This window comes from Cyprinodon tularosa, unplaced genomic scaffold (assembly GCF_016077235.1).
Source record: "Cyprinodon tularosa strain WSP-4 unplaced genomic scaffold, ASM1607723v1 ctg272, whole genome shotgun sequence".
Taxonomy (NCBI): domain Eukaryota; kingdom Metazoa; phylum Chordata; class Actinopteri; order Cyprinodontiformes; family Cyprinodontidae; genus Cyprinodon; species Cyprinodon tularosa.
Window position 1 is genome coordinate 1,298,570 of NW_024038977.1, and position 24,758 is coordinate 1,323,327.

The 24,758-nt window shown below is 36.6% G+C and overlaps 2 protein-coding genes across 3 annotated transcripts; both read right to left on the reverse strand.

Annotated features, from left to right (window-relative positions):
* Window positions 1–7,584: 7,584 nt before the first annotated feature.
* Window positions 7,585–11,478, reverse strand: psma4 (proteasome 20S subunit alpha 4). Of its 2 annotated transcripts, XM_038289857.1 has the most exons (9): window positions 11,408–11,478; window positions 10,966–10,991; window positions 10,842–10,884; window positions 9,756–9,918; window positions 9,576–9,653; window positions 9,352–9,440; window positions 8,478–8,608; window positions 8,151–8,274; window positions 7,585–7,953 (listed from the first exon to the last, which is right to left on the reverse strand). In XM_038289857.1, the coding sequence occupies exons 2-9, from the start codon at window positions 10,966–10,968 to the stop codon at window positions 7,799–7,801; spliced, it is 786 nt and encodes a 261-aa protein (XP_038145785.1). In that variant the 5' UTR covers window positions 10,969–10,991; window positions 11,408–11,478; the 3' UTR covers window positions 7,585–7,798. The 2 variants fall into 2 exon arrangements, with proteins under 2 accessions (XP_038145785.1, XP_038145786.1); XM_038289858.1 differs by lacking the exon at window positions 11,408–11,478 and having other exon boundaries at window positions 10,966–11,015.
* Window positions 11,479–14,808: 3,330 nt separating this feature from the next.
* On the reverse strand, window positions 14,809–24,109 carry LOC119786441 (ubiquitin-like protein 7). The gene is made up of 11 exons (XM_038289784.1): window positions 24,036–24,109; window positions 23,508–23,691; window positions 22,532–22,651; window positions 22,349–22,434; window positions 16,330–16,414; window positions 16,190–16,247; window positions 15,965–16,098; window positions 15,841–15,890; window positions 15,582–15,758; window positions 15,342–15,455; window positions 14,809–15,210 (listed from the first exon to the last, which is right to left on the reverse strand). Exons 2-11 carry the CDS (start codon window positions 23,680–23,682, stop codon window positions 15,070–15,072), a joined length of 1,140 nt encoding a protein of 379 aa, XP_038145712.1. The 5' UTR covers window positions 23,683–23,691; window positions 24,036–24,109; the 3' UTR covers window positions 14,809–15,069.
* Between the last annotated feature and the right edge of the window lie 649 nt (window positions 24,110–24,758).

Here is a 24,758-nt window from a genome sequence, read left to right on the forward strand (position 1 = left end):
TGAATTAACTTTTCATCTTGGGCAGTTGGATGGAGGTAAACTACAGGGTGACAAAGAAAGGGAACTTATTTAAGGGTCCAAAAGGGTTGAGACTAATGTAAAAATTAACCAGAGATGGATAGCCAAAACTGCAATGAGTAGGTTTAGAATAAAACATGTTAACCCAAAAAAGTTTTTAAAAAAAACAATCCACTGGACTTTGTTTCCAAGTTTGAAGATGCTTCGTTTCCCAAAAAGGAAGCTTTTTTAATTAAAAATGTCAGAAATAGTGTTGAGTTTGAGGCTTTATAGAGTGGACCAAAAACAAAGCCTTCTTCTGGCCTTGAAAACATGCAAATTAAACTGGAGGAACACGTCCTCTCATAAGGAATGGGCAGCTTCTTTGTTAGCCTGCAATACCCGATACCTGTCTATCTCTCTGAAAAAGGCAATAAGCTGATAAAGCTTCCTGGATGGGAAGCGAAACTTGGAGACAAAGTCCAGTGGATTGTTTTTTTAAAAATTTTTTTGGAATGACTATAACCTGGATGACTAAAAATCTTCACCAGTATAAAAAATTTTAGTGTTTTAGAAGTGCCTATTCAAGGTCTGGAGGTAGATGCAACTCAAAATGAACAGAAGAACAAAAGAATACACACTATTCAAAATTTTATGCTAAGCAAAAATATCTTTTAGTCATGTTAACAACTATTAACAACATTGTGTTTTTATATGTTATAAACTATAATCTCTTAGCAAAGTACAGTGAAGATGAGACATTTGTTTAATGGTTGGGGTGCAGATGTTTCCCTTTTCGTGCGTCTAGTCTTCCTAATTATAAATATAACCAATTCTAGAATTAATTGATATTTAAAAAGCAGTGGTGGAAAGCAACAGGTTACTAAAGTCAGATTTTGGGGAGTTACCTATAACTTTCACTCCACTCCATTTCAAAGTCAAATATTTTAGGAAGCTGCTAGCTACTTGTTCCTTTTGGCTCAGCAATGCAATGCAATTTCAACATGCATGATACCAGTCCTTAGTACTGAATTTGGACACCATTGTTATAGAGATTTGCATTGTGTTCCACAAATTTGGAGAAGCTCAGGACAGATATTATTTGTATTTTAGTGTTAGCTGTTGCCATGGTGACAAGATTTTCAGTAGGATGAGTTCTCAAATCAGTGCTGCGGTTTCTTTGTGGTAATCTAAACCTATATTCCATAGTGAAAGTGTGAGGAGAATCAAGACTCTCCTGTTTTCTTTTTTATACAAAAAAAAATAAAAAATCAAAATAGATGTCCTTATTTTTGGGGCATTTTTATGCTTTTCCTGGGTGCTGTAGAATCTATAACTGGTTACAAGCTCAGAGAGAGAGATGGATTGAAAAGGTTTTCTCAGATCCAGCGATCTGGTGAACCGGAACCGTAAACTCTAGGGGGGAAATCAAGGAACGAGGAAACAAGGATGAGTTCAACGGCCGTAGGGAAAATGATCGAGGCTGCTTAATGGTTCAGTAAAGACTCACATTTGAGGGGTTCTTGGAAGATCCTTGGGTCCAGTTTGTGGGGGTTTTGTCCAGAGAAGATAGTACTTGTTGGAGGGCGGACAGGCAGACTAGTGATGGGTCTAGAGGAGCAACGGAGGGACTGTCACAGGATTTTCCAGAGGTGGGCTTAAACAGATCAGGTGAAGGTTTACCACAAATATTTCCTTCCAAGGAGGTAGAAGGACCAGGCTTATCCAGCAGATCAGAAGGGTTATCCAACCGGAGAACACAGTGGAGAAAAAGGCTAACTTAGACTCAGAGAGACAAAGGCACAATGGTGGTGACAGTCCGCTGCTCAAATACTCCTATGATGATGACCCAACAAGCTGCAGGTGTGGGAGGAAAACCGGAAAAAAAAAAACCAGGCCAGAATGGGGAAGGGGGACCATCTAGTGGAGGAAGGAGAAAATAAAAGAAAAACAAAACAAAAAAACACAAACAGGACCCTAACAGTTGTATGTGTCAGTACATTAGTGGTTTCTGAAAAGTTACAAGATTATTTAAAAAATATAGAAATGTAATGATATTATACAATTTAATTTGTATGTTTGAATACTCAATTACTTTTAAATGGATGTATTTTTGAATACTTAAGTATCTTCAAAAGTTAGTACTTCAATACTTTAACTTAACTAGATGTTTGACTAAGTATTATTTACTTGTGGTTGAGTAAGATTTATCAAAGAGTATACATTTTTTTATTCAACACTAATGTTGACTTGTTTGTCCACTACTGTTAAAAAGTAGAGAAAAGGGACAAACAACTAAACTGAAATGATTTAGAGGAAATAATGTTTTAGACTTATAAAGCCCATATTAAAAAGGGATGACAGAATAAAGAAGAGGAGTGATTGGGACTTTACAAGATTCATGGTTAATACGTAATATTCAAAGCTGTAGCTGCAGCTCATTGCAAAGTAGAAGTATTAGCTACTGATGTTCTAACTCAACACAGATAAGCTCTGACTGACTCCCAGAGATTTGCAGCTAAAGTTTGAGGATCAGACTGGGATGAAGATGAGGGCCTTCTCTGTATACTGAAGCGTTTCCCCTGGGGTAGAGTTAACTGGGCTGTAGTGATGTTCTCCCTTGCTCCTGTCAGTTTCACCACTTAGAATCTACTCTCTTATTTTATATTAAGTCCTCCTTCCTCCTCCTTTCTCCTCCTCCGCCATTCGCAGGGTAACATACTGACTGCTTCTTGTTTGGATAAGTTAATGCTTAGATGTCAGCCTGGATTCTGATGTATACCACCTGCCTTGGCCTCCGGCTGACCTCGTTCTCCAGCTCCCACTGCAGAGACATTCCAGTGCCTTTTCTGGTGCTGTGTTTACACTGCAACAGATTGCCCTGCTCTTCCTATCCGCTTCATCACAGCAGACGGACTCATCCTAAGATGTCCTTTCTGTTCAGAAAGATTTGTGAACAGGATGTTTAGGAAGTGCTTCTTATAAAGGGGTAAAAAAAAAAAAGAATCCTTAAAAATATTATATTTAAATCAACGTAGTTTAGTAGTAAAAAAATTCCATTTGACTGTTTTTAGGCTCCTACTTGAGAAAGGGAGGTCCAAGAGCAGCTCCAGTCATTCAGATGCCAAAATCCTCCCACTGAAAGCTGTGAGAGCTCATGTGAACACTGTGACCTCACTTAGTTTGCCCCTTAATGAGCCAACTCTAATAATTTACTTTTAAATCCAAAAACAGCAAGAGGCTGGCATCAGAAGACAAAAGGTTTTACATTTAAAGAGTCTAAAGCATGGCTCAAACATCTTATGTTGATCTTAGAACCTGTAAGTAAAAAAAAAAAAACTTACCAGGAATAGTTGCTTAATATTAACAATTTATTTTGCTGAATTTTTTGCAAGAAATAATAGAAGATGAAATAGAAGAAGCACACTTTTTTTTTAACCAATTAAAGCTACACCTACACAGAAAGACAATTAAATGTTTCGTACCAAGAATTAACTTAAAAGCAGACGCAAGCCACTCATCACATTACAGTGGATTCATCTTGATTTTGTATAATGAATGATATTCAACAATTCTGATAAAATCCAGACTGATCTTACCAGTGCAGTAAAATAAAATATCTGCAAACACAAACTATCCAATTATAGTAAAAAGTTAAATGCTGGAGGAGGGGAATGTGATTGGTTTAATTCCTGTTACATGAATATAACAGAGAAGCAATAAAAATGAAAAAAGAAAAGAGAGCAGTGATGTTTAATTTTTGATGATTATATATAAATATCAGGGGAAGTTGGATATGTTCATCTTAATATTCAGAAAATGACTTTAGGAAGCTGTTTGGCATTTTACTCCTCATACTAAAAGATCACTTTCCTTTATCAATTTAAAGAAAATCTTTGAAAACCATGCCAAAGGATATTTTTTTTTACAACTAGATGGGTGTTCTTGTTTAGTTGTGATCAGGTCTCCATCCTCCTCACCCCGACCATATCTCTGAACAACTTGTACTCCTGGGTTCTCCAGATAGGCTGAAGTTTTAAAATATGACAGCACAGAAAAAGAGAATGGCTTCCTGGTAGCTTTGTGTTGATTCTTCTCTAATCTTTGGAAATTAATCTACATTTTTGTTTCTCTATGTGTTTCTATTGATCCTAGTGAATACCTGCAGATCACGATTGGTAATCTTGGCTGTGATGATTAAATAAAAAAAAGCTCTTCTTCTTTTTGAAATATTTTTGATTTTTTTTGTGAGGTAGTAGAACCTCTTATTTGGTTGAGCTTGTCTGAGGAAGAGAAGCTGCAGTTAAAGCGATGCTAACTTTTATAGGCCACACCATTTCTCACACAAACACCTGATTGCATTTAAACAGTAAAGCATCCAAAGTTTTTACATATTTAGTGTTAGAACCTGCACAGAAATGAGCATAACAAATTAACAGTTGGTATCCTCGCTTCTGACATAGAATAATTCTTTATTCCGGTTTTACATTTGTTCCAATTAGTGTTGCACCGATACTGATACCAGTATTGGACGGGGCCCCGATCCAGCACTAAAATGGTTGTATCGGTATCGGCGAGTACCAACAAATAGGGCACCAATACCATTTTGAGAGCCAAATGTTTATTCACCTATTGTCACCCATTCTAGGTAGCCAATAAAAAGTTCTACTGGATTCACTTTTTATTAGTCTTTTTCCTGCTTCCCAAAGGAAGGCAGCTGCTTGACGAAGCCATGATGGCAATTATTTTACATTTAGGCAGTATGCAGTTCTTTTTTACATATATATACACACACATCAATTTCAAACAGATGGTATGGGTATGATATCAGTATTGGCCAATACTGCACAGCCAGGTATCGTTATCTGGGCCCAAAAATGGCATCAGTCCAACACTAATTAGAATACCATTAATTCTCCAGCAGTTGTTCCATAAATATGAGTTATAGCTAAATGCAACGCTGTTAATCAATAACATAAATGATGCAAGTCAAAATAAACTGAGGATCCACGTCGCCAGGTTAACAGGTTTTAGTTTTATTCAATAAGCATTTTACCTAAAATGTAAACAGTTCTTAAAACTATGACATGAAGAAACTCTGTTATATAAAACCAACCTAAAAATAGGAAAGTATTTGGACATTGTTACATATCTACTGCAGCTTCATGTCAGGAACTAAAGCCTCTGCTAGAAATCTTTAGCAAACTACTGCCTAAACAAAAATGCTAAATCCTCAGCTGGTGACATCCAGTAGTTGCTGATTTTGTTTCTTATATGGGGGAGTTTCTAATGCAATGTACAGGTCCCTTTAGACAATACCTGTTAAACGTGCATGGTGATAATAATCCTTTAAAAAAAAAAAAGAAGATATATGGTATTCAATGATCTTGTAGAAAGGGTAAAGCAAAAAAAAAAAAAAAATCAACAACAAATTAACAGTAAATTATGAAATGAGACCAGACTGTAGATTTGACCTTAAATATTTAAAATTTTCAAATTACCGACATTATTATAATTCTATATTCCCAACAGTACAGATAGGGTCCTCTATTCTCTTATTACATACTACAAATGGTTATAATTTAGTTTTTTTTTCCCACCATGAACTTCTTTTGCTTTATATCTTGAACCAATTGTTTTCCTCCTGAATGTTTGTATGTTTTCTTTCTCTCAAAACCACCAATTTCCCAAATCTACCTACTTCTATTAGCACTTAGTTTGTTTTTATTCCTAACCTCACCATCTAAATGCAATGCTGTCACCAATAGGATGGATTAGTGGTACAGAAAAGATGGTTGGGACTATAGAATTATAATAATGTCCGTAATAATTTAACAATTTAAAACATTTAAGTTCAAATCTACAGTCTGGTCTCATTTCATAATTTACTGTTAATTTGTTGTTGCTTTTTTTTTTTGCTTTACCCTTTCTACAAGATCATTAAATACTTGATATCTTTTTTTTTTTTTTTAAGGATTTTGATCACCATGCAAGTTTAACAGGTATTGTCTAAAGTGAACTGTACATTGCATTAGAAACCCCCCCATATAAAAAACAAAATCAGCAACTGCTGGATGTCACTAGCCTAGGATTTAGCATTATTGTTTAGGCAGTAGTTTGCTAAAGATTTCTAGCGGAGCAAAGAAGAAGACATTTCTTCGTTCTCCTTCACTTATCAAGTTTCCAGTTAAAGTTCTTCTCATTTTACAACAATTTAGGAGAAACATTCGTGTTTTTCATTGGCTTATAATTACAATCATTTGTGTTGAATTGTCCACAAATTATTTCTGTTGCAAAACAACTTTAGTTTTATTGTGATTAGAACATGTTGACTTAATAATCTATATTTACTGTTGCGTTGCTTGTAGGGGGAGATAACAAAAAGAGGGTTGAGCATAATTTCTCCGCTTATGAGTCGATTTCTAGCAGCTGATATGAGAAACAGCTCCTATGGTGGATGGATCTCATGCCAAGAATAGAGTTCAAGTCCAACCCTTCTGTAGGCTGTTGTTTTACAGTACCTTTAAAATGTTTTTTGCTCAATACAAAATTCAATAATAGAGAAAAACTTCTATTTATATAAAGAGCAAATTTGAGCTTTCATATTTGTCACATTCAATTTATTATCATGGATGTTTAAACCAGGATGACTGGGTTAGGGCCCCTAAGGTGCACTAAAGGCTTTCTTTCAAATAAAAAATTTGCTTAGGTGACTTTAAACATGTGAAATAACAAAAGAAGGTTAAATAACTAATATTTCAGTTTCACAAAAGCTGTGTGGAGGTGCAGCCATTTCAGCAGCTGGTTTCAGTCCAACCATGACCACCTACGGAGTATATAACTGTATGCTGAGGCCACTTAGCAGTAAAACAGACAGTTGCTGTCACATTTACCACCTGTTCTGGACTCAACTCAAAGTTCTTGATCTGTGGTATAATAATGCCATTTCTTTGGATTTTTTAGTCAGCCTACATATGTTGTTTTATGGATAAAATTATGGAAATATTGCTTTTTGTTCAAGATTATATTGGAATTTGTTATTTACCTGTTATCTAAAGCAATGTCTTTGTTTGAATTCACAAATGCAGTATAATGTGAACACTATCGCCACCAAGTGGTGTTAAACACAAACAACAAAAAGCATTAGAGGAGAGGAAGTCTGAGCATGAACTTTAGTGAAAGCCTTGATGTAAACAAAAACTTCCAAACTGTTGTTTCACTGTTATCTTCCTCTCAACGCGTCCTAAAAAAAAACTTTGAAGGTTATATGCTCACTAGATCTTCCTAGTTGTTTTCCTAAGGATAATATTTGTTTAATTGTTCTGACCGGGTGTAAATGTCCAGGTTAGAACGTTAAATCTTTCACACCTACCGTTACAATTGGTAAACAAGTGGACAAAATTTGTTTTATACAAGATCACTGCTGAAAAAAAAATATGGGAGAATGTAAGCCCAATATAATTTCATTTAAAAATTAACTTCAGTGAAATCAAACTTGAATCAAAACTGATGGACAATCACCATATAAAATGTTAAATTGCCAAAATGTTAAATCAGTTTATTACAAGACCTCAGGCAATGCGGTTGGACTTTTTATGTAATCTTTTAATGAATAAGCAATATCCTGATATAAAAACAAAAAACATTTTCACAATAGTTCACTTGAACTGTGAGCCGGGGGTCCATATGCACTGGTGGAAACAGCTCAAAGATGAACACGTCTATTGATTTCCAAGCATTTATTGTAAAAGACAGAAAATACAGGATTTGATGAAACGACCGAGGGAAATTCTTTGCTTTCTTATTTATCTTTCTCCTTCTGCTCCTTCTCCTTTTTGTCTTTTTCAGCTTTGGCCTCTTCAGCCTCGTGTTTTTTGATAAGTTCCTCGACTTCTTTCTGTTTCAGAACCTTGATTTTTGTTTTTCCATCTTCTCGTGTCAGGGTGGCAATCTCAACTGCAAAAGTCAGGGCAACAAAGAACCACGTCATACTTGGCAAAACATCACTACATTTAACAGTTTCAGGTTTAGAATTAATAAATTTTGTTACTGTTGAAAAGTCTGACAAAAAAACAAACAAAACAGAAACATCCAACATTTTGTTTTAAAATAAAACCATTACAGACTATGAGAAAATGTCCTCTGTAGCTCACCTTTCTCTGCTGAAAGCTTGCTGACATCCATTGTTTTGTTGAGGACTTTGACGGCCAAAGCCAGAGCAGAGGACAGAGTCATTTCTCCTTCTTTGTAATCCTGCTTCAGCATGGACACAGCAGCCTGAAGCCAAGATATCAACATATTGAAATAACACCTGGGGTAACAGATCAGCTGTAAAGATTTAAAGCTGCAGTATTTGCTGTAACCTTCACACTATAACAGAAAACAGCAGACTTCTAAAATGTACAGCTACTGCTCTAACGTTGATAATTAGCGCTGTCTAATTAAGGCTAGACACGTCACTGCAGACATTTCAGACTTACAGCACTGTTGTTGCCAATACAGGTTGCCTTCCAGCCTCCATAGTTACCGCTGGGGTCGCTCTGGTATAACTGGAAGCCGTAGTGTTTGTCCCAGCCCATGTACAGCAGAGACACTCCAAATGGCCTCTTACCTGTTGAGGCAAAAAGATTCAGTCTAGCACATCTAACGAGGGCTGGACAAATATTCCATACCAATATGTACAGCTACATAACCTTATAAAAAATAACTGTGATATGACTTCTACACTCACTTCTGACATGTATGGTTTCAGCTTTTGTCACCAAGTGATGTGCAGATAACTGAATAACTAGAACATCAGTATAGATGCAAACTACATTTCGTTGCTTTGTACTTGTGACACTGTAATGACAATAAAGTTGAATTCTATTCTATCATAACTTAGACTAGAGGGGGGAGCTGTGAACTAGTGTCAATACGGTTGATCAAAAGTTAGATATTAAGACGTTTAATTAGTTTTTTCAGAGGTAGCTATGAGTTGTTTTTTTATTGCAGAATAAGTTGGAAACAGATAATTATCTGCTTAATTATGCATTTCATCCGTTCAGCTTGTTTTTATCATTATTTTGAAAATGTTTTATTGGAAGAGTTTCATAGGCATTGAGAAATTATCTTTATAAGTGTGTACAGGCTTCTATTGGAGGCTTTATTGACAGCCTTTCAGACACTTTTATATAGTTTATATTGATATCGAAATTGTGTTTGATCAACCAAAACTTTTTATCAGTTTTGACTTCATCATCCAGCCCTAAAGTACCTAAATGAGATCCTGCCAGTTGCATAAAAAAACATTACTAAGCTCTGATCAACATATCTCCTTCAGCAACCTGAGGCAGGCTGCTGCGCACATCTTACCTCCAAACTGCGTGTAGGCTTGTTTTATGTCACACAGAGCTGTGACCAGCTGCTCGCATGGAATGGGCTCCTGGTACTGCAATAAATACCTGAAGATAATTCAAACATTCATTTAGGTTAGGCAAACCTTAGTAGTTATAAAGTGGTAGTTCAGCTCATCACCCTGTTGGAGATTTGCTGAAAACCCTGGCAGTTTAAAAGTATATTTTTAGGTGGACACTAACCTCTGTGCAATAAGTCGAAGCTCATTTGTGAGAACATTTGCATCTGAAGTGATCCCAGCAACACTGCAAGCCATATCCCTGAAATAATGAACAGATAATTAGCAATCTTCCAACTAATGGAAAGAACAGAATTTTGGATTTATGTAAGTTTCTTTAAGGCAACCAGAGTATTTTTCCTACTCATTGAGCTTGTAGATCTTCTCAGAGAAGAAAACCTCATCTAGAAGTTTATGGATATTGCGTCTCTCTGCTGCTAACAGCACTCCATCGTTCGCAAGAATCCCGAGGCAGGTTCCAGCGTGACCGATTGCTTCCATTGCATATTCCACCTGGTACAGACGCCCTGAAGAAAATATTTTTTTTAATCGTAAAAATACTCAAAGTAATTTTAAGGCTTTCTGGATCAGATTGGGTAAATTAGTATTAAGTAGGGCTGAGTAAAAAAAAAAAAAAAAAAAATAGATTTAATCGATTTTGAATCGATTCCATTACATTTTTGCAGAATCGATGTCTAGTGAATGCGATCGATTAGTTTTATAGTGACGTGCGTGACGTTCACATTCAAATGAGCTGGAAAGATGCACTCAAGATTACTTTAAACCAGACAGCTGCAAATATAGCCAATAGGTTGAATGAAGACATAAATAATTGGAGGCTGACCAGCAAACACCCCGTAGTTGTTACAGACAACGCTGCAAATATGGTTTGTGTATTGAAGTTAATGCAGCTCATGCATGTCTGCTGTGCCCTTATGATACAGTTTTGTTCACATCTCAAGCTTAAACTGTCTGATTTACAAGTTTGCACTTTGTGTTTAATGTGACAGGAAAAAAAAACAAAATACATGAGTCTTTTGAAACACAGTTGAACCACTTTCATTATTGTAAAACAGTTTGATTCGAAATTAATCGATTTAGAACTTTATGAATTAAAATCGAATCGATTCAGGACTGGCGAAAATACCCAGCCCTAGTATTAAGACATATTTATTAAATCTTACAAAAAAATGCAAAAATAACTATATTTTACAGTTTATTTAGTATGGAAATATACGAGTAAATAGAAATAGGGCCTAAAATAAACCGTTGCAGTCATTACATAGAGGTAATTAATGACCATTGGATTTGAAAGTTTTTCTTTTCTTAATTTGTTCTGATTGGTTAAGCTGATTTAGAACAAAACCTATAAAAATATCATCCAGCACAGTTACAATCTCAGCCTTTTATTAAAGGCATTATAAAAGCTTTCAAAGGAAACAGAACTTACCCTCAGGTGAAAAGATGGTTGTCCGAGAGTCATATCTGCGTGACTATTGACACAAACAAGTGAAAGCTGGTTAATTATATTTTATACACAAAATACTGAAAGTAAAAGCAAGACAATTACAAACCATTTTCCCTGGTCACTGTTGGTTTTCTGAAAAAGGAGAGGAGAAGCTTTAAGCAGCAGATATCGGCTACAAAAAACATTTAAGAACGAACAAAAATCCATCAACATGATTCAACACCACGGATGTAGAAATAGCAAACATGTAGTACTCCATCATTTTTAAATAGTAAAACACTAAATGTGCATTTATGTAATCTGGTGTATATTAGTTAATATAGTCTTAAAAAGTCCCCTAATATTTACTGACAGATAGCCATGTAGCTAACTTAAGCAGCAGAATGAATCTGCATTTATACAGCATGCTAATGTGCTAGCTAGCTAGCTTACCGCGTTAAAATGCATAAAAGCCAAAAGCTCAAACGTTATATAAATAAAGAAAGGACATTAGTGTTTTATAGAATGATCAAATCGAGTCACAAAGCTGGGAATGTTCTTGATTTTACCTTCAGTTAAAGCCTCTAAGTTGGCGTACTTGTGCTCAGAGAACAAGCACTTTCAGTTTGCTGTTTCCTCACCGTGACGCCGGTGTCCTGCAGCGCTCAGGTCGCTGCTCATTAGCGCCCCCTGTCTGCGGGATGACCGATCAATTATCCGGCTTTACATCATTACCAACTGGAGCTCCACTCCTAAACTACAGTGTTCTCGTCAAAAAAAAGTAAATAAATGAATAATTAATAATAAAATGGGAAATTCAATAATAATAAAAAAAATCCCACCAACAGACTTGACATTATGTTTTTTAATGGTCAAGGCTTGTAATGTGATTAACACACACATAAACAAATAAACAAACAAATAAATAAATAAATAAAATAAAATAAATAAATACATAAAAGCAGTAGAATTTAAATAAAAAAATAGCGCCATTGTTTTGCTTCAGGAATCAAACTGATATATAACCTATGCTCCAAGAAGTAAGAAATTGAGAAGTGGGCTTAGGTTCCTTATATAGGAATAGTGTCATTATGAAGCCAGAATTGAGAGCCTAACAAAAAAAAAAAAAAAACATGCTTACTTTTTTCACCTCTAATGGGGGGTTATTCATTGGCAGACAAACACAATGAACAGGACAGAAAAAAAAGGTGAAATCAGGAAGCTTGCATTTAAACTGGCTCATTTCTAACTAGGGATATTTTTAAAGCTATCATAATTCTGAAAATTTTTGCAGTCATCTCTCAGTGATCTGCCAACTCTTTGTATTTGGACCTTGGGCAAAATGCAGATAAATTAATTCAACAGATGACAGTGGCAGCCTAGTGGTTAGGGCATAGAGCTTGGATCCTGAGGTTCTGGGTTCGAGCTCCACTCCCACAGACTGCCACTCTGGCTCCCTAAGCAAGACTCTCAACCCCACATTGCTCCCTGGGCGCCCCACCATGGCAGCCCACTGCTCCCTAAGGGGATGGGTTAAATGCAAAGAGTGAATTTGGTTGATCTGTACTTGTGACAGTGTAATGACAATAAATGCTTACTGCATCATCATTAGATGCAAAAAAGTAATGAAAAGATGCCATGCATGTTTAATCAGGGATTTTTCTCGCTGATAACATAAAGTGGAATGACCATCACACTTATTATTAAATACAATGTGCAACAATAACCTTAAGCCTTGAAAAAGAAAACACCACCCACAGGATTGAAAGTTCAAATCTTAATTTATTAAAGTCAAATTATTTGTGTCTGTGTAGAACAAGGAAGCAAACCGGAATCTTGGCTGGGATACATTGTTAGAAGAAGCAGCTTTAATCCTACAGCATATACCTGCAAACTGGCCTTTTGGAATATGAAGCACACATTTCCAAAAGTAAAGAGCTGAAGAATATGATGCATTGAGAACATCAACCTGTTTAAATAAAGTGCAGTACTGGCATCTAGTGGACAGATTGCAGAATTGCAGAGATGACTCTTCTAAAAGAGAAGTTGAGATCCTGGTGAAAAGTCCAGAACATTTACAAAAAAATTCTTTTTAATCAGAAAGAAAAAAACAAAACGTTACTGATTATGGAAAATGCAATCTAAGATAAACTCTCCAACCTTCAGCCTTTTGTAAAATCACAAAGGAATTTAATAAGACACCTGCTGATGTTTATCTACTTATAGAAATAAACAAAAAACACAGTCACATGGTGTTTGATCCACATGCCTTTCAAATGGGGCTTTAAAATTTCTAAAACATGTTTCAAAAATAATTTTTTCACAAGTACTTTTTGTTTTATAGCTCTGTAAACAAATAAAATGAGATTTTGAATTCCACCTGACATGTGTGACTGTGGGAGTAATGCAACAGCAGGTATTACTTTTCAGCCACACCTAATAATGACTGGCATCATTGGAAACTAGAGGCTCAGACCTTTCCAAGGAGGGGTCAGAGGTAATATTGCGACCATTTCATGTGATGTAACCGGTGTGCGTTACATAAACTTGCTCTGTTATTCTTATTTTCTATTCAGTTTGATGATATTAATGGTAAATTTCAATGAAACAACAGCTAAATCTTAGGTGCAAAGGCTTTGTATTATGCAGAAGGTCTCCAATTATGTAAATCAGCATATTTGTCTGAACAGATTCCCCTTACACTGCCCACTGAAACCTCTGTTATTTAGTCCAGATTTGCTTAAGTTATAGTCAAGATGTGGATCTATAAAGTCTGAGGGTTCATCCAGATTTTCAAATGGTTTCATGGTGTTTTGCTGTGTTTACTTTGAAAAAAACAAAAAAAATTTGCAAGGCTAAATACTTTTTGTTTAATCACCTATAAATCAGACATGGTGACATTTAGAATAGTGGTTCAACCTGAGAAATACTCCTTAATGCCTTTCCGTCATACAACCATAATCAATTTTATTTCCAATTTGTCCATAATGTCCACCAGTTTGTTAAGTGTTCTTGTCTCTACGACCCTCCCCAGAGGGTCCAGCCTCTTGCCAAGCACAAAAGCTGGCTCGCCTCACCGGTCTGGAGGTGTCCTTGGATGTGCTGCTCCTCCAGCACATCATGGTGTAGAAGAGGACACTGGCAACCACAGACTGGTAGAACATCTCCAACAGCTTATTGCAGATGTTGAACCACCTAAGTCTCCTCAGGAAGTACATCCTGCTCTGCACTACAGAAACGATCTAGAAATAAGTGAAAATGTCTTAAATTAAGTGAATTTACTCTTAATATGAGAAGGTAATTAAGATCGTTTGCCAATGGAATGAGTATTTTTACTCTTGGAATAAGATAATTAGATAATGTGTACTTGAAATAAGACATTTGTTTTTCCTTATTTAAATGTAAATGGTCTCATTTTATTGTCAAAGTGTCTAAATTACCTCCTCAATTCAAGAAAAAATGCACTAATTTTCAGAAAAAAATTACTTATTTTGATTTATGTTTTTTGCAGTGTGTCTTCCTGTGCAGGTGGCTGCTGTGTGTGTTGACCAGTCCAGTTTATGAGAGAAGATGAAGAATTGTAAATAGCAATGAGGACATCCAAAAATCTTTCAGCAATGATCAGTTAAAAGAAAAGTTTGACTCCTGCAAGGCCAATAAAGGATTCTAATTGGTTAAATGAGAAAAGTATAAATCAACTTCAACATGATTTCAAAATAAAAGTCAATTTTTGTTGATAATTTTTCAACCTTTTTTCTTTTGGGAGAGGCCCCTCTTTTCCACTTATTAAAACTTCTTAGTTGAATTAAACCAATTGTGACAAGAGTTGTCATTTTTATTTAACAGCAGATTCATTTTATCAACTGATTAATATATTAATTGCAGATTTAATTTCCCTTTGTGATAAACAATAAAGTATTTTTGAATGGGTCTTATCTTATAAAATGACGTGATTAACAAAGACTACATGTTTCTTTAAAACAGGTTTATTCTGACTTGTCCGTATTTATAGCAATAATGAAACAAATCAAGAGCAACATAAGATTAGCCCCCCCCCCCGGAGGTAAATTTCAACAGTTCCAGCCGTTAATTAAAACTGAATGGTGCAGCAGCAACAACAACCAGACAGTGTAGGTCATAAATGTCCTCATCATTTGTTGGCAGTCAGGTGAGCCAGATGTTTTCCCACTCTCTCCTCCACAGAGGGGGGTTTGTCCATGGGAGAGCAGGCTTAGAGTCCAGGGCCTCCAGCAAATATGAGCTCCAGGGCAGCCTGGATGTCCCCATCTGTGGCCTGCAGCGCCCTCAGCATCAACTCCTCATCCTGGATCCCCATGTCCCTGAGCTGCTGCAGCTGGGACTGCCAACGCCCCTGGCAACACAAAAAAAAGGTGTTCAGAAAGAATAACCTTTTATTCAAACACCACCTGGTTTACATTTTGTATCTCATTATCCCCTCAGATGAAATGAGCCCACTGTTGAGGCTTTAGTCGGTTAGTTCACCTGCAGAGAGGACATATTGGTGGCTTGCAGGGCTTGTTGTAGAGCTTGGCTGAAGAGATCATTACTGACTGGTGTGCCAGCTGGCATTGGGGCTCCGCCACTGGAGGGGTCCATCTTAATCAAAGAAAAAAATAAAAGAGAACTGTTATGTTTCCAGGTTCTGCAGCCAGGGGCCCTGAGCAGCATTGTTCTCTTGATAAATAGGTTATAAGAAAATCAGCTGCGTTTTTGCTGCCTAACCTGACTTGCAGTTGTTGGAGTAACAGCGCTACTGTCTGGTGTGCTGGCCAAGGCCAGAGCAGTTGCCAGCTCGCTTTGCGTTATAGGCCGAGGTCCCGTCGCTCCGCTGTGGCCCAGAGAGACGGGTCGCATTCCTGCCGGGAGCCCTCCTCGACTGGAGGGACCAGCTGGACTCCCCTGTTCACAAATATTCAGATAATTACAATCCTTTACAGATGATCTGCTTTTCTCTGATGTCTGCGGGTGAGGAAAGACTTACAGACTGGAAATCATCCTCATCATCAGACATGCCTTCAAACATGAAGCCTCCTGACACGAAACAGGATAAGACTAATCTTAGAATACTTCAAACAGATGAAAAATGTTTACTCCACACTGCTTACCTGGCATATCACTGTAAGAACTGGCGGAAACGTTACGGGAGGAGCTGGCGCTGGACTGGGCGGGCATGCTGCCTGCCACTGAGTGCAGGACTAGGATGATGGCGTTGACAAGAGCCGGATGTGAACTGATTAATCTGTTGCAAAACAAAACAACAAAACACAACAGTGAAAGTGTCACATTATTTGTCACATTTCACCTAGAAAAAAGCTAAGAGCCGTACTCACACATCCAGCATGTTGGGGTCTGTGAACTGCACAAAGAGATCTTTATCTTGAAGCACTCCTGAAGGTTTAAAAGGAGAAATGTTACAACTCAAGATAAGATGGTGTTGCTGAGGTGTTAGTAGAGTTCTGCAGGATTTTACCAAGAGCCACCGGATCCGATTTGAGCCCAGGAGTCGCTACAATAATCTGATCCAGGGATTCTTTGTTTGTCAGCATTTTATAAACCTGAAAGCAGAAGGAAAGAACAGACTTTAGTTATCAGTGATGGGTTCCTTCATTATCACAAACCTGAATCTGGTAGCTTTGCAAAGAATCCAATCGCTTTGTTTGCAAGTGGTGTCAAATTATGGCTGAGCTTTGCTTTAGGAATTGTACAAGTCTAGGATCAGGAAAAGGAAAGCTAACATCTGCACAGATATCAGATATTGAAAATAGCTGAACACTTTTCAGTCAACATTAAAAACCCAAAGGTTTAAATGTGTGATTAAAATTTCTAGGGATGCACGATATTGGGATTTTGGCCGATATCCGATATGCCGATATTTTAAAACTCATGTAGCCGATAACCGATATCGATACCGATGTTAAAGCCGGACAAAAATAAGTAGTCATTGAAAATAGCAGTTTTGTTATCCATTTCTGACACTTTGAAAAATAATATACTCAAATATATTTTCATATGCTGATATCAAATTGATTTTTAAAAACGCGGTATCAGTCTATTTTACTTTCAAAATCTTGTGAAATGTCATCGTTCTGTTACAAACTCTCGTGATATTTTGCAAATTCTTGTGAGATTTTGTCAGTAAAATAGATCGATACCACGTCAATATATCAACATATAAAAATATGGCAAAATTTCGTGGATTTTTGGGGGATTTCGTAGCATAACGATGACATATAGCAATATTTCATTAGTAAAAGAGATTGATATGGTGTTTTTAAATGGCAATATATCAGCATATGAAGATATTGTGATATTTTAATGTATTAATATTTTTCCCCTCGTCTTTAGAAGTTTTTAAGTCTGTAAAAAAGAAGTTTTTGAGGAAGAAGAAGAAGTAGTATTTTATTTTATTTTTTTTAGACTTTAGAAACTCAGAAGCTGATCAAATATCGGGTTAAATATCGGTGGGATGGCCGATACAGTCCGATACCGATAGGGGGCCGATTATATCGTGCATCCCTAAAAATTTCCATATGAGAGGCAACAGTAACAGATAAAGCAATGATTGGTGACTTAAAAAAAAGTTAATCAGATCAGTAATATAAATCAAACGTTGTCTCTAAAGTAAGAAGTTTAAGTCAGCAGGATATTTCTGTGCATCCAAACATAGTCTCTTGTTTGGTTAAGAAAAAACGTTATTATTTAGGATGTCAGTTTAGTACTTTACATTTTTTCGTAGGTATTAGAAGACAACTTGCTTAAGTAAAATGACTATTTAATTGATGTCATTTTTCTCCCTTATCAAGTCTAGCCTGATGACAAAGCAGCAGATTGATTCACATCTTGCCTTTCAGCTTATCTAACCTCACCTGGATCTTGGAGCTAAATCGACCACTCAGTGCCAACAATAACCAGCTGCTGCACTATGTCTCATGTGGTCACATTGTACAAAACACACTTGTGCAAGAAATAGAGATCCTCTGGTGACAGGTTTCAGGAAGTAGGCTGCCTGTTTTAAACAGCCAGAACAGCCTGAATATCAGCTCTGCTGTCTCAAAGGGAAATCGCTGTCAAGAGGAAATGTTTCTGACGGATAAAGTGCCTTCAACCTTTAGTTCAACATTCATCTCCTGAATTTAAACCAGGTAGTATTTACTACTTTTTATAGGATACATCATGCAGATGCATACAAATATATTGATTACCCTTTAACTTGTCATCATTTTCTCATGTTAGAAACTGAAACTTTAAAGTTTTTAATTGAGAATTTATAAGACAGATCAAAGGTGTAAAACCCATTAAGCTAAAACCTGAAACATGGACAACATGCAGCAAACAGGCATGTTTTTTATGAATGTATACTAGCCCTCTTAGAAAAAACAGGGAAAAAAACTAATTAAACATATATAATTTGCTCTCAAATGAGGAAAGTACGGAAGCGTATTGCATTCACCAAAGAAAATAAATCAGCTTATCTCATAATTACGAGATCAGTATCTCATAATTATCCTGATCTCAATATCATGTGATCTCAGATGACATATTGTCATATTTAGGAGATCAGGAAGGACATTCATTGCTCAGCTACGCTACATGAAATGTGAACAATGAGTGGTTTGTCAGATTTAATCTGCTTTTATTTCCTTTTATGCGTGCAACACCTGGGAAATACTGAGTTTCCTCAATGTGGATGGAATTAATTTTAGTTTTTTAGCATTGCGCAGTAGAGATGGGCGGATAGATCGTAGGATCAATACTATCGATACCAACTTTGGTATTGATATTGAACAATATTTGTTTAACAAGACTGATACGTTTTATTCTTTCCCGCAAGCACTAACTGCAGCAGATTCACCAGTCAGCCTGCCTGTTACAGCGCATTCCTGGTGACCCTCTCGTCACCGGCTCAGCACGCAGGCTCAGTTTGGCCGCCCGCTCAGCTCACTCTCCCCTCATCAAACATACAACTGAGTTGCTGCTCTGCAGAGGAGCAGAAAAACATGGAGAAGAGAGAAAGAAGCGCCGTTTGACTATATTTTAATACCGTAAATGAAACAAAAGATAATCTGTATGGTTTGTAAAAAGCCGATGAAATGAAGTGGAAACACAACAAGTTTATATAAGCACATGAAAAACCAACATGAGCAAGAAAACGTCGAGCTATAGAAACAGAGAGAGGAGACAAAACTTCGCTCATTGCCCCAATAGACCCTGGAGCCTCAGAAAGATGTCACTGACAGAGGCGTTTCAGACCTCTAGAGAATAACAGCTTCATATGAACTTTCAAAGTAGATAATATATGTCATATATTATTGAAGCCTACTCAGAAAGTGTAATTAAAAGATTCCAGAACATTTATCCCATTAAAATATGTTATCTAAAAGGGCTAAATCTTTATTTATCCCACAATGTGGAAATTTATAGAATTAAAGCAACAGAGAAATGCACACAATAAAAAAAAAATTACATAAGGATTGAAAGATATATGAACTACACTATGAACAGAACAATATTAATTCTATTATTATTCAATTGTAATAATAAAATAAAAATCACAGAAACACTTAAAGGTCAGCAGTCCCATGATGCATCAAGCTTAAATGTTAAAAAGTATCGTTATCATATGGATATCGGCGATACTGAGCCTGTATTTACTTGGTATCGTATCGATTAAAAATTCCCGGTATCGCCCACCTCTACTGCGCAGGTAGGTTAAGTCCTTTGAATTGTTTAGGAGAAAAATCCCTCTCTAATTGGACTTGCTGGAAGTCGCACTATTCCTGCAGCAGCATTTAGACCAGCACGGAAGACTTTGTGGAAATAAATCTATGCGTCTGAATTGCATTCCAGCTGGCTTGGTAGTGTCCCAAAGAACTGTCCAGTAACTGCTCAAAAACCCTAGATCCTTAGGGAGAACAGCCGAGGCTTCAGAATCGTTTAAAACGACCAGGTCCATACTTCATGCAGCATTTCAATTCATATGTAAAACTAAAACAATACAGAATCTGTATTAATGGAGCTGTTGGATTTCCGTGTATGGTCATATGGCTGCTTAAGCCACAAGTATTAATCCCAGGGTTATAGCTGCGTACTTTATTGATGAAGTGAAAAACAGGAGCAGAGCTCGTATGTGTATCAGCTCCTCGGTACAGAGAACTGTTAAGTTGAACAGATGCAGAAATTCTTAAGAAGCAATCATTAAGACAAGTTTTCTGAGAGATTCTACATTACTGGCTTAAGTAATCATGACCAAATATATAGATCTAAAAATAGATCTCTTCTCATAATTACGAGATCAGTATCTCATAGCTATGAGATTCTGATCTCGTAATTATGAGATAAGCTGTCTGATTTGTTTTCTTTGATGAAGGCAATATGCTTCCACACCAAAACATCTTATTTCATCAATTTGATGCACTGCATACAAAACCTTTTTTTTTTTTCTGTTACTTTAGCATAAAGGCATATAGCAGGACTTGTTGTGTCAACAGGTTCACCCAAATGTGTTGTGGATTTCTGCAGCTTTCTCAGAGTGCTGCCCCTATGGGCCTCTGAGCTGCTTCTTAGAGAAATGCTCCGTCAGTTTAGGTGAAGGGTTGCGTCTGGCGTTGCCTTGATGGAATATTAACAGGAATTTTCTTATTTTGTTTTTTAACTTAAAACCCCAAATCCGGTTTGGTGTTACTGGTCGGCCCAATTCATAGCAGCACATTTTCACTCCTCAGCAAACCTTCTTGTGTTGATAGTGAGGAAAATAGGTATTTGTACACCCTGCTATTTGCAAGTCAATGGGGTCTAGAATTTTTATTGAATGTCCACTGTGAGAGACATAATCTAAAAAAAATGCAGAAATCACAATGTATGATTTATTTTAACTTTTTATTTGTATGATACAGCTGCAAATAAGTATTTGAATGCCTGAGAAAATTAATGTTAATATTTGGCACAGTAGCTTTTGTTTGCAATTCCAGAGGTAAAACCTTTCCTGTAGTTTTTCACCAGGTTTGCACACACTGCAGGAGGGATTTGGGCCCACTCCTCAACACAGATCTTCTCTAGATCAGTCAGGTTTCTGGGATGTTGCTGAGAAACAGCGTTTGAGCTCCCTCCAAAGATTCTCTTCTGGTCTGCTGACTGGCTATGGCATGCCAGAACCGTGATATGGACTCTTAGAGAGCCACTCCTTAGTTATCCTGACTGTTTGCTTCAGGTTATTGTCATGTTGGAACACCAAGCCTCGACCAATCTTCAGTGCTCTAACTGATGGAAGGAGGTTGTTCCCCAATACATGGCCCCGGTCATCCTCTCCTTAATACAGTGCAGTCACCCTGTCCCATGTGCAGAAAAATACCCCTAAAGCATGATGCTACCATGCCCATGCTTTGCAGTAGGGATGGTGTTTTTAGGATGGTACTCATCATTCTTCCTCCTCCAAACACAATCAGAGGAATCAGGGCCGAAATGTTCTGTTTTGGTCTCATCTGACCACATGACAAATGGTAATTGTAAACTTAAAGGTGTAAAGGAGGATTCTCCTCTACACCTTTACCCTATTGAATGCTTGAATAGGCTCCCCCATGCTCTTTGGCGGAAAACTGCTGTGTGTCCATAGAAATTCCAGACTGTCAGTGCAGAAGCATACCAGCAAAACTGGTTCGCGACCAAATCCAAGCAACATTTGATGTGTGCGGTTGCAGAAGTATAATCTGCCCTTTACTGTGCCTGAACATGTCCTTAATCACTATATAGAACAGGTACTATATATTGTACTTTATAGGGAACTCAGTTGACCTACCGTTCGGACAGATGATCACTTCTCTCAGTCAACAATGAGCTAAACGAGACTTTTACTTATATTTCACATGGGAAACTGAATAAATGTTCTCCTGGTATTCAAGATATTTGTTTTTAATTTTCTGATTGTAGACGTTTATTATTTTAATGTTTATGGAACAGTCCAAAAATTAAAAGATATTGATTATGGTTATTAAGCACCATTTCCAGCACTGTAGGGAATAGAGGTTTCTGTTTAGTATCTACCTGAAGAGCTTAACTTCCTCTGAATTAATTGACTTTAGACTTTAGCAGGTGAAAGAATCATTGCTCTAACGTAGAGAAAAATAGACGAACCTATATCGTAAAGGGAAAAACTGAGGACTTTGAAATTGATTGGACTTTGTCAGACTTCAAACTAAAAACATTTTTTGTTTGTTTGTCTGCATATGTCTGTAATTCAAGAGTTTTTTTTTTTTACTTTTTCGTTTTTTCTCTTAATGTTTAAACTTCCAAATGTCAATAAAAAATCTCAACACAAACCTCTTATTTACTTCTAAACAACTTTATCTTAGAGCTCCATTATTATTAAAACTTTTCAGAAACTTTAATTATTTTTCTTTAACTTTATAAAAGAAAATCAATCTAAGAATTGTGAAAAGCATAGAAATAATATGTCATTATCTAAAGAAGTAATGCATTTGTTTAAATCTACTCACTGAGTCTCTATACGCTGAGTTGAGTGAATGAAGAGCCGCATGAAACACCCTGAACTCTCTGGCTGCTGTGGCTCTGTTCACAGGCTCTACGCAAGAGAGGACAGACACACTCATTATTAGACCTCCTGTGTTATTTACAATGCAGTCTAAGCAGCATGCATTATTGAAGTGGCATACACACACCTGGATTACCCTCTGGTTCAGGCCATGTCTTCTTGAGAATATGTAAAGTGGAACCTGGCTGAACTCCACAGGCATCCAGTGTAAGGTCATCTTTCAGCCTACGCCCACAGTGAACAAGCTCTGAACACATGGAGAACATTTTGGGATTATTTACACGTGCAATTGCGTAGTAAATCTTAAATACTTAAGCAGCATAGAAACCTAAAAACATATTTATTTTCATTGGTGTCAAAAGCACAGACATTTGTTACTTAAACAGAAGTATAGATACTGCAGTTTAAAAACACTCTGGTAAAAGTTGAAGTATCAACCTGACCTCTTTACTCAAGTAAAAGTGAAAAACTATGTGCTCCAAAAACTACTTAAAGTATAAAAGTATAAAGTAACCTTTACAAAAACAGCCAGATGCCACTATATGAATTAAAAGCTCAATTTTTTTGACTATTTTGAAAAATTCTGTGAGAAAGGGCCAAGGACGAGGGAGATAATGTTGGTCTCCATCTCCCGACACGCTCTTGCCTGTGTACGACCTTTCAGCATCTTTTTCTGAATCCAACATTGTAGCATGGCATAGAAAATTCAAGTTTTCAGTTTGAAGAACACCTTCTTGCTTCTGATGATTTCCTTTAGCTAACCTATGAGTGTTTGCGTTATATGACTCATCTAATCACACTAGTTTTCACTAGATGTGGATGGCGCCAATGATCTGCATTGGATGGAGCACATGACGTGAAATAAATATTTATAAACATTAAACTGAAGCCAAGAGTAACGAGTAACTTTTGTTTTAAAATTTTAAGGAATAGAAAGTACAGATACTTGTGTTAAAATGTAATAAATAGAAGTCAGAAGTGGGAAGAAAAATAAGTAACGGAGTAAAGTATAGATACCTAAAAAAAAAAGTACTTAAGTACAGTAATAAAGTATTTGTACTTTGTTAATTGACAGCTCTGTATATTTTAAAAAGCAGACTGACCTATTAGCTCAGGATCTGGGATTTGTTCTGGAAGCTGAGCTGCAACAAGCTGCTTTAACGTGGCCACTCTGTATCCTCCTGGTGGGACGTCCCCAGGCATCATCTCTGGGAAGTGGAAGGTGGATTTGGGCTGATCCACCAGCTTTAACGAAAGGTGCCATTCTGAAGAAGTCATCCCTTGCAGCTATAACACAACACATAAACACTGCGCAGTTTAGCAGACAGAAAGATACGGGCTATTATATATGTTTTACTGTCGGTGTCCGTTTGATTTAAGTAAAACGTTGCCATTCTGCATGACTTTTTGATTAATTTACTAATTTGATTTATAACGGGAAGGTTTGGCTCGCAGAACAGCTGAGCCACTGTTAGCTGCTGCTAAGCAGCTATTAAAAGAAACAATCTAGCAAATTAAATACTAAAGGTTTCACTTGGTGATGTTTTGTTTACAGCTGTGTTGAAATAGCAAAATACAAAGCGCATACACAGTCGTTTACAGTGAACTACAGCGAAACAATGCATACTCACCGTTTTATTGTTGACAGACTCTTACTTCCTGGTTCCTGTCACGTGATTGACGCAACTTCCTCTACGTGAACGAGACTCTGATTGGATAAATTCGAAATTATGAGGGCGAATGTGATTAAGTATTTATTATGTTGGGGTAAGTTAAACAGTTCGGAAAAATATTATGTTTTTTAAATTTTTTTTAAATTTAATTACATTTTTTCTGGGGGTGAGTCTTGATTCCTGTTTCCTTGTTTAACTCCTTACCAGTTGGTGGCAGTAATGCACTTTTAACTAGTTTGCCAACCGCCATAAAACCTCACAAGAAGAAGAAGAACAAGAGGAAGAAGAAGTCTTTTAAAAACTCTTTTATTTACACAATTCTAGCTTATAACAATTGACGAAAAACAAGTGTCAGTTAAAAATCACTATTAAGGTAAAACAAGTGTCAGATAAAATCATTAAATGAGGAGCTTGTTAAATTGTAGTTCTCTACCATCTAACACAGTACATGTAATGTTGTTAAAATGTGTTAAAACCCCACAACTGAATATAATCCTCCCTGTTCTGAAGAAGAAGATTTTTAGATTTTTAACAAAATATTTATTGAACAATAATTTAACAAAAAAAACAGTTAAAAACTCAGGTCAACATTACATTATTACATTAGCAGCTTGTTATATTTTAGCTCTCCCAAATCAGAACTCGTGTACAAAACAGTATTAAAACCCCACAGTTGTGAAA

Excerpts from the sequence above, each read along its gene's own strand:
- psma4 (XM_038289857.1), bottom strand. Across the intron at positions 9,654-9,755 it reads AAGATCTACAAGCTCAATGA|GGATATGGCTTGCAGTGTTG; the intron begins GTAGGAAAAATA and ends TCATTATTTCAG. Across the intron at positions 7,954-8,150 it reads CAAGCTTTCAGCAGAGAAAG|TTGAGATTGCCACCCTGACA; the intron begins GTGAGCTACAGA and ends TGACTTTTGCAG.
- LOC119786441 (XM_038289784.1), bottom strand. The coding sequence starts at position 23,682 with ATGACTTCTTCAGAATGGCACCTTTCGTTAAAGCTGGTGGATCAGCCC. Across the intron at positions 16,248-16,329 it reads ATCGGATCCGGTGGCTCTTG|GAGTGCTTCAAGATAAAGAT; the intron begins GTAAAATCCTGC and ends TTAAACCTTCAG. Across the intron at positions 15,759-15,840 it reads ATGAGGATGATTTCCAGTCT|GGGAGTCCAGCTGGTCCCTC; the intron begins GTAAGTCTTTCC and ends ATTTGTGAACAG.